We start from the raw sequence: 10,324 nt of genomic DNA on the forward strand, positions 1-10,324 counted from the left end.
AGTTAATGACGAAAAATGGGATTAAATATAATCTTTTCTTTTCATGACTTAAACTTAAGAGCATGTAAGGCTAAATGTTTTTCTCTGGTTTCATTTGTTCGCAGTGGCTATTCCTTTGCTTAGAATAATTAATGAAGAAAATATAAGAACTTTTACTGACTATTAATATTTTTTTATCTTCTTAATTGTTCAAAAATAAAGTCAACATTTGCAACACAAAATGCTATAAAAATTTGCATGCCCGTTTCATCTATTTAATGGCGAAAAATAGAACTAAATATAATCTTATCTTCTTTCTTTTTTATGATTTGAACTTAAGAGCATGTAAGGCTAAATGTTTTTATCTGATTTCATTTGTTCGCAGAGGCTATTCCATTGCATAAAATGATTATTGAAGAAGATATAAGAAGTGTTACTGACTGTTAATGATTTTGAGATTCTGAATTTTTCAAAAATAAAATCAACATTTGTAACACAAAATAGCTATAAAAAAATTTGCATGCACATATCATCTAGTAAATGACGAAAAGTGGGATAAAATATAATCTTTTCTTCTTTTCTTTTCATGACTTAAACTTAAGAGCATGTAAGGCTAAATGTTTTTCTCTGGTTTCATTTGTTCGCAGTGGCTATTCCTTTGCTTAGAATAATTAATGAAGAAAATATAAGAACTTTTACTGATATTAATATTTTTTGATCTTCTTAATTGTTCAAAAATAAAGTCAACATTTGCAACACAAAATGCTATAAAAATTTGCATGCCCGTTTCATCTATTTAATGGCGAAAAATAGAACTAAATATAATCTTATCTTCTTTCCTTTTTATGATTTGAACTTAAGAGCATGTAAGGCTAAATGTTTTTGTCTGGTTTCATTTGTTCGCAGTGGCTATTCGATGGCATAAAATAATTATTAAAGAAAATATAAGAAGTGTTACTGACTGTTGATGATTATTGAGCTTCTTAAATGCTTCAAAAATAAAATCAACATTTGAAGCAGTGAGAAGCAAAGGAATGCAAGTGGCAAAATTAAAAATTTAGAGATAACGAGGACAAATTCTAGGTGAACCCCTCATCTATCTTGGGGCAAGATATAGTACTAGTAGCCCTGGTAGGTTCTAGTATACTGCTTGATTTAGAAAAAAAATTCAATGAAAGCCTACCTAGGATCTGATCTTTAAACGCGTTTTGCTCCAAACTTCAAAATGTCCACTTGCATCCCTTTGCTTCTTACTGTCTCATTTGCAACACAAAATAGCTACAAAAATTTGCACACACATTTCATCTAGTTAATGACGCGAAAAATGGGATTAAATGTAATCTTTTCTTTTCATGACTTAAACTTAAGAGCGTGTAAGACTAAATGTTTTTGTCTGGTTTCATTTGTTTTCAGTGGCTCTTAATTTGATTAGAATAATTAATGAAGAAAATATGAGAAGTGTTACTGACTATTAATGATTTTTAGCTTCTTAATTTTTCAAAAATAAAATTAACACTTATAACACAAAATAGCAATAAAAATTTGCATGCAATTTTCATCTAGTTAATGACGAAAAAATGGGATTAAATATAATCTTTTCTTTTCATGACTTAAGAGCATGTAATGCTAAATATTTTTGTCTGGTTTTATTTGTTCGCAATGGCTCTTCCATTGCTTAGAATAATTAATGAAGAAATTTAAAGAAGTGTACGAAGTGTGAGACTATTAATGATTTTTGAGCTTCTTAATTGTTCTAAAATAAAGTCAGCATTTGTAACACAAAATAGCAATAAAAATTTGCATGCAGATTTCATCTAGTTAATGACGAAAAATTGGATTAAATATAATCATTTTTTCTTTTCTTTTTATGACTTAAACTTAAGAGCATGTAAGACTAAATGTTTTTCTCTGGTTTCATTTGTTTACAGTGGCTATTTATTCCATTGCATGAAATAATTACTGAAGAAGATAGAGGAAGTGTTACTGACTCTTAATTTTTTTTTTTAGCTTCTTAATTTTTCAAAAACATAATCGACATTCAAGGCACAAAATAGCAATTAAAATGACATGCACATGTTTCAAGGTTACAAACAATGACATTTTCAATTCGAGTTTTTGAATGAAAGGAGAACCGCGGAAAAAGACCAACCTAATTTCAAAAAGCCTTCGCATATCTTTTTTGCATTGAAAATTGGGTTCTTTCTAGCCATAGAAACACACGAGTGTGTGAAGATTTTTTTTAATTTTTATTTATCTATTTATTTATTTATTTTTTGGGGTGTGTGTCTGTGTATGTGCTTTTAATACAGATTATTATCGAACTATTGATCATGAATTTATCAATTTATTTTTTGTGCGTGTCCGTTTTGAATCTAGATTTTCATTATTTTGCAATCTTTAATTTTTATTCTATTTATTTGTTGTTGTTGTGTTTGCCTTTCTTATGTACATTTTTACGTTATTTTATTTTGTTTATTTATATTATCATTATTATTTTACATTTTTCCCCTAATTTTTTATCTGTTTTCCATTTAAAACTAAAGTTATTTTAAGTATTTTAGTTATTTATTTTTTAGATTTAAAGATTAAAGAAAGGTTTTTAACGTTTTTTACAATGTCATTAACATTATTATTTATAAACAATGTGTGTAAATTGTCTGGTGTACATAAATTAATACATGGGATTAAAACGATTAATAAAACCTTTTAAAACCTCATTGAATAAATAAAGAAACATAAAAGCATTCTATTTATGAAAAATGAAAGATAATAAAACATTTTGTTGGGAAATTTAAATTTGATTTTTTTGAGAAGTTTAAAGGTATTTTTATGAGAAACATTTAATCATTTTTTGTTAACACATTTATCGTATTTTTGGTACAAACAGATGGTAAATAACATGCAAAAAGCAATTTAACGTTAAAATCAACTTCGATTACTTCGAAATAAAGTGCATTTCCATTGGAAAAAAAATGGAAATGTTGCTGCACATCTTTTAACTGAGTACAACACTTTTAACCCTGTTTTCCAGTTCAAAAACTTATAGTACAATTATCACTTATACCAGTAGAGTCATTACGCTGGTGCAAAGGGAGGGCTCCTTCGTAGTTGACACCCTTATAGGGGGTTACACCCAAAGTGGATTCAAGAACTTATGAACAGAATAAAAGCTTTTATTCTGAAATTTTCCCCCAAATATATCTTAAATTGTGTTTAATAAATCAAATTGCAACAAAAATGAAGTTTAATGTTTATGGGAGGGGGTCGTTACAGTCAATTTTTGCATAAAATATGCTCATAATTTATACTTTTGTTTTAATGTAAACTTTCGTTAAACCACATAAATAAAAATTGTTTTTGAAAATTGTAGAAGCTGCTCGTTTAAACAAAACATTAAAGGTTTTTCTTTCTCGGTAGGGGAGGGGGGGGCGTGGAGATAACCCCCGATGCCCAGGTGAAGAAAACCTACAGTAAAATGTACAATGAATCAAAAAATTGTAATCAATTTATCATAGTAACGAAGCGGCTGGTATAGATGGTTTGATTACAATTATACTTATTGCCAGTACACTATATGCAATTATATGAGAAAATGAAAACACAACTTTTTTTCAGCAAGTTTTGTGCTGATTCTCTTAAATATAAAAATTCTGCAAATGGCATTTATTTTAGTTTTAAAAATACAATGACTATTACTTATATGTACACAATAGAAAAATGCAATGTTATTTGATTTGTCTTTATATGCTTTTAATGTTACGAACGTTTAATGTTATTTGAAAGAATTTTATTTAAAGCAATTAGGCCTAGTTTTCGCAGAAAATTTTCTTTTAACTTATGTTTAATCGACTTCAAATTGGACGACCATGAAAATGTGGAAAGTACCACTCATGTAATTGTAAATTGAGATCGAGTAAAAATACGTCTATTCTCTAACAAACATATATAATAATTAAAACATAACTTTTGACTTCATCTTTGCTTTTCAACCTAGTTGTTGAAAGCAAAATGATACACTAAATTATGCTGAGCGATACATTAATTGCAAGTATGAATTTTAATTGTGATAAACGGTGTTTGGAGAAAAATTTATTTTTTACTTTTTTTGCGCAATTTATAACTGCGCGAATGGTAATTAGAAGAATGTCCTCTATTATGTTTTGAAGTCTATTTAACTTTTCTTCTTTAATTGTTTAAACTATTTTCTGATAATTATTTTTTATTCACAAACATATTTTCTCATTTTCAAACGCATTTTTCATTTCCTTCAGATCTCAAGCAAAACAACATTACAGTGATATACATTTTAAAGAATTTATCAACAGTTTTTTTCGTGAGAAAAATAAAGATTAAAAAATTGATATTTTTAATCTTACCCATCACATAGTCTAGAATTTCAAGAAAGTATATTTTGATATTTTGTATTTTTTGCCATTTCTTTTCGTAGCACATTATTCTTGTTTTTTTTTTTTTTTTTTTTTTTTTGTAATTTTGTTTTCATTCTTTAAATATTTAAACATATGTTTTTTTTTTAATATACATTTTATTTTAATTTTTAGTCATTTTCTAAAAATCAGATTGTGAATGATATTTTTTAATTTTAAAATCATTTTGCTTCTTGAGAAAATAAATTGACTTTCATGCTTTGAAGCTAATTTCGAGTACTTTAGAGAAAAAAAAAGAGAAAGATTTAAGTAGAAGTACACATTTCCTAATTCGAATCTATTATTTTGAATAGATTTCTATACCAAATTTGATATTAAGCAGATTTTTCAAAGCATAATTATTTGCTTTAGGGTTTGTACTTTCCATTTTAAGAATGTCAAAAAGCATTCAACGATACAAGGCAATTCTCATTTTTTTGAAGATTGTAAGTATTAATCATTTTATTTTACTTTGGTAAGTATTTATTTTACTGATAAATTACATTATTACTTACACTTTTTAACTAACTTTTCAAAAGAACGCATGCATTTTTTGTAACTTCATTGTTACAAGATTCGATTTATAATTTTTAAAAAAATAAAACTTTTTTGTCAAAATTTTGAAGTGCTTTTTTTCGAAAAAAAATTCCTGAAGGATATTTTTAAGATACATCTTTTTTTTTCAATTATTTAAGGATATTTTTAAGTGACAAATTTTTTCTTTCTTTAAGAATATTTTAAAGCACCACTTTTTTTTATTCTTTAAGAATATTTTTTAAAAATCTTTTTTGTTTCTTTAAGGATATTTTTAAGACACACATTTTTAGTTCTTAAAGGATATTTTTAAGATACTTTTTTTTCATTCTTAAATAACATTTTCAAGCAGCACTTTTTTTTTTTTCAAATTGTTTAAGGATATTTTTAAGAGACACTTTTTTTCTTTTTAAAATGTTTTGAGGATGTTTTTAAAAGTTACTTTTTTCTATATTTAAGGATACTTTTAAGTGACACTTTTTAATTATTTAAGGATATTTTTAAACGACCCCCTTTTTTTATTCTTTAAGGATATTTTTGATATTTTTAAGAGACACTTTTTTTTTAATTCTTTAAAGATTTTTTTTAAAAGTTACCCTTTTTAAAAAACAAAATTATGGATATTTTTTGAGGACACTTTTTTATTCCATAAGGATATTTTTAAGTTAATTTTAGGCGTTTAACCCTGTTTATCACAATTTCCTTTAAACCACAGCAAAATTTATTTCATTTCAGTTAATTTGTATTCAAATCAAAGCCAGACACAAGCCTATTTATTGCATATGAACTCGAGACATTAAAATTGAAAATGACAATAAATTTAAATGATAAAAATAGAAATAAAGTCTAGACTAATAGAGGAAAACAGGAAGGGTAATAAGGTCACCCTTAAAGTGATTCCTCAAGTACGTAAAGTCAGCCTTTATAAATAAATTTCCGCCGCTCCAATTATGAACAGTTAAAAATATACTTTTATCGCTTGAAATTTTCTATTGAACTTATCAGAAAAAGAAAAAAAAAATTTGAAAATCACCCTTTTTTTTTTTTATGCTGATGCTCTGAAAGCGACTCGCCGACAAAATATGAATTATTTCGCATTTTTTCAACAAAAAATAAATAAATAAATAAAAATTGATAACATTGATAACATACTACGCTAAACAAACTTCTTGAAAAAAAAAAAATATATATATATATATATATATATATATATATATATAAATGGAAGTTTATTTGAGGTGTGTGTGTGTTCCTGAAACAAATCCACAGTTTACGTCCAATTTTCTCCAAATTTCGCACAGAGGTTCTTTGATGATCCGACATTGTCATAGGAGTTTTTTTCGCCACAATGTGGGGAGGAGAGATTCCCTCTATCGAAAGAGGTTTCGCCAGAAAATCCGTAAAACGGAATGATTATGACTATTAATATCAATTACAAAAATTTTGAAACTTTAAAAAAGTCCAAAAATTTCTAAATTTTAATTTTGAGTCACAAAATTGCTCTTTTTTCTATGCGTTTAAGGGGAATTTTTACACTTTTTTTTTATTTATTTAAATATGATTGTGGGAAATTTGTCCCTTGACAAAACTTTTATTTTCGAGGTAGACCGTGCAGTGCCAGGCAATGCAGTACCGGATACCGGGCAATGCAGTACCGCAGTACAATAAAAAGAAAATAAATGCTTGCTGCCATTACTTTTTATTGGAAAACCATATGTCTCTCCAAAACTAAATTCCATTTTACGATAGACCTTGTGGTAAATTTGGTTTGCTACCCTAATTCAATGAGAGTTACTTTAAAATTTTACGGGGAAATGTTATTTTATGGTAAAAAGTGCTGGCAATACTGTTGCCTGTATTTTTTAGCATAAATCTTTAGGAATTGTGTCTAGTATAGAAAAATCCACCGTAATTTCAACATCTACTTCAAAAATTGCAAGTTTAACTTCTATGATAATTTTGCCAATTTTTCATATTTTTAACTAAATATTGGTGCTCAATAAACTAATTGTATTAAAGAATAATGGGAAAAACAAAGGATGGCGCGCAGTGGCGTAGCCAAGGGTGGGATAGGGGCATTATACCCCCCCCCCTCCAGAAAAACAAAATTATATGCATCAACACGCATGCAGCCTACAATTTGCGCTTTTCTACCTTTAATTTCGAAAAAATTTATGTGATCCCCCCCCCCCTGAAACATTTCTTGCTACTCCACTCATGACGCAAATCGTGGAAACAACGTAAGTATCCGCAGTTTTTGCTTTACAAGGAAACACTTCAAAAAAAGTTATTCCGTACAGTAAAATTATTAATGTTAATTAATTAAATATGATTTATATTCCCTCAATAATTACTTGTTTTCTAAGGAGAGACAGTTTGCATTAGCGTAAATTATTGGACGCACACTTATCAGGCATATTTTATTCAATTTGAGAAAAATGATTTTAAACAGCTTTTGACAACAATCTGTAGGCTATATTTGAGCTATACTTGGTAGTTGAAGTTAGTACTATTAATATTAAAAGTATCATTGAAAATAATAATTTAAGAGGGAAGAAAATATATTTGTTCGACAAATAAACAAAGCAACGACAACGTTATAACTCACAAAAAGATATTTAAATTAAGCTACAGACACATGTTTCGTGGTTATAAGGAGTCAATTTTTCAATGGCTCTCGACATTTTTCTCTGGTGTATTTTCAATCAGAAGCTCGAAATATTCGGATTGAAAAAGAGGTGTTCCTAATAACTCTGAAACACGAGTCTGCAGTTTAATTTGCATGTTTGATCATCTATCTGCATGTTACACGTTATGACATTGTATATTAGTTATTCCATCCTTTTAATAAATGCATTATAATCTCTAAGAGTAGCATTAGAAAAGATTTAACTTGAACGACAGAATTCAATTTTCTTAAGATTTTTTAAAAATTAGGTGGCATTAATGAACTTTTTTGTAATGCATTAAGTAGCCACGTGATGAAGTAGCCGTTATCTTTACTAATAATAAAGCTGAAAGTCTGGATCTCTGTCCGGACGTCTGTGACGCACATAGCGTCTAGACCGTTCGGCCGATCTTCATGAAATTTGGCACAGAATTAGTTTGTAGCATAGAGGCGTGCAACTCGAAGAAATTTTTCAAAAATTCGATTTTGTTCTTTTTCTATTCTAATTTTAAGAACATTTTACCGAGCAATTATCATAACGTGGACGAACAAACTACCATAACGTGGGCAAACAAACTACCATATGCGATCATGAGCGAGCAAATTAACATAGCAAATTGGTGAGAAATTCATCATCCATTATTTGTAAATATACAGGCAAACCAAATGACCTTTTATTTTTCTACTACGGGCAAAGCTGTGCGGGTACCACTATTTGTAAATGGGTTCATTCCAGTTAAACAATACGTCACGGAGAAAATTTCTTTAGGAGGACATTGCAGTTTTTTGCCACTTTTTAACTTAAAATAATTTGAATCCAACTTTTAACAAAAGTTGGGAAATATATATTATGAATTTGTTCAAGTTACACTTTTACAACATTAATAAACCCTCAAAAGTGAGCACAATCCAATAGTTTAGAGAATAATCTTCACTAGTTTTTACTCACGTTAATTTGACTTGAGAATTTGAAGGAAGAAATTACCAACTACCTTCAGAAAAGACAAAAATCAAAATTCTAAGAAAATTCGTTTTAGGGAACAAAATTGTTTTTTTTTTTTGATGAAAAAATATTTTAAGTGGTAGTAAACATTTCAACTAAAATTTTATAGAGGGTACAATAGGGATACTTCATTATAGGGAGTTTCTCCTGTAACTGAAAATTTGTAAAATATTTTTTGTTTATTAAATATTCAATTCAAATTAATTCGGACAGTATTTATATTTAGTGCCATCCTCTTAACACTGTCCCATCTGAACTTGAAATATATAAATAAACAAAGCAACGTTACCTTGTATTCCATTCGTATGCCCGTTCATATTCCCCGCTTTCTAGTATTAATCACCAAAAGTAAGAAATAACTTTCAATTTCAAGAACAGATGCCGACTGATCAGTTTCTCCCGATGCATCAACTAGTCTCTCTTTTTCAACAGGTAAATTTGGCGACCGGATTTCCGTCGCCAAGCTTCGTGCCAACTTTTCCACCTGAGCTTCTTGGGGTGGTCCTGTCACTTTCAGATTGTTCGTCTTTTTGTCTCAGGGCCTTCCCCAATTGCCTTTTTTTATTTCCAAAAACGATGACTCGCTTGAGTTGCGGGGAGTGGTAATCCCGACGGAAGGTCAGGTTCAGCCGATAATAGAAATCTTTCAAACGTTTTGCAGGATGTGTAATTAATTTCTAATTTTTGAGAAGGTTTTTGAAAGCTTCTCACTGTCCAAGAAAATACGTTCTTTAGAAAAAATAATTCTTCTTCTTGCTCAGTGAAAATATCTTATTTTTTACCCAAAAGTATCATTTTTAGATTTTGAGACATTAAAAAACCGTGTGATGTTTTTGAGCGAATTTCTTTCACTCTTCACAGAGCAAAAATGTCATATTTTGTGGAATGTGTAGTTAATTTTTAATTTTGAGAAGAGTTTTGAAAGCTTCTCTCTGACCAAGTAAATGCGTTCTTTAGAAAAACTAATTTTTCTTGTTCAGTAAAAATATCTTATTTCTTCCCCAAAAGTATCATTTTTAGATTGTGAGACATTTAGAAACCGTGTGATGTGTTTTTGAGCGAATTTCTTTTTTTCTTGACAGAGTAAATATATCATATTTTGCAGGATGTGCAATTAATTTCTAATTTTGAGAAGAATTTTGAAAGCTTCTCACTATCCAAGTAAATGTGCTCTTGGGGAAAAAAATACTGTTTTCTTGCTGAGTGAAATTATCTTAAATCTTGCCCAAGAGTAGAGATGAAAAATTTCCGGAAATTTTGAAATGGTGGAAAAAAACCGGTTTTTTACCGGGTTTTTCGGGAAAAAATGGAAAATTTGATTTTTTTATGAATAAAATTAGGGTTTCTTAATAGCTCTGTGTTTCTTGGAACATATAAAGGGTTAAGCATTAGGAAATATATGCTATCCACACATCTGCTTGACAGAAATGCACTTAATGGTAAGATTAATTAGAACAAAAAAAAAACTTTTTGTTTTAAAACTGAGAGCTTTCATGATCAAACACTAGAAATAAGTCAAGTCGTCATTAAACCAATAATATTTGGTAATGTGTGTCTAATCGTAACAATTACATTTTCTATTTTAGATTACCTTTGAAACTTGAAGTATTAGTTGACATTTTCGACTTTCAAACGTGACTGATTTTTTTCGAAAGAAAAATAATACAATGTAACTTTACTGTCTGAAAATGAAAGCTATTGAGTTTTGAATTTTTC

General features: G+C 28.5%; 1 protein-coding gene across 1 annotated transcript in view; it reads right to left on the minus strand.

The window, feature by feature from the left end:
• Positions 1-9,010, minus strand: part of LOC129230105 (acetoacetyl-CoA synthetase-like) — a 119,891-nt gene extending 110,881 nt beyond the window's left edge. Inside the window, exon 1 of the mRNA XM_054864506.1 lies at positions 8,898-9,010. Coding sequence (XP_054720481.1) covers positions 8,898-8,925 — 28 coding nt within the window. The 5' untranslated portion in view covers positions 8,926-9,010. The remainder of the gene's footprint in view (positions 1-8,897) is intronic.
• Between the last annotated feature and the right edge of the window lie 1,314 nt (positions 9,011-10,324).

Source organism: Uloborus diversus, chromosome 9 (assembly GCF_026930045.1).
Source record: "Uloborus diversus isolate 005 chromosome 9, Udiv.v.3.1, whole genome shotgun sequence".
NCBI classification, from domain to species: Eukaryota; Metazoa; Arthropoda; class Arachnida; order Araneae; family Uloboridae; genus Uloborus; species Uloborus diversus.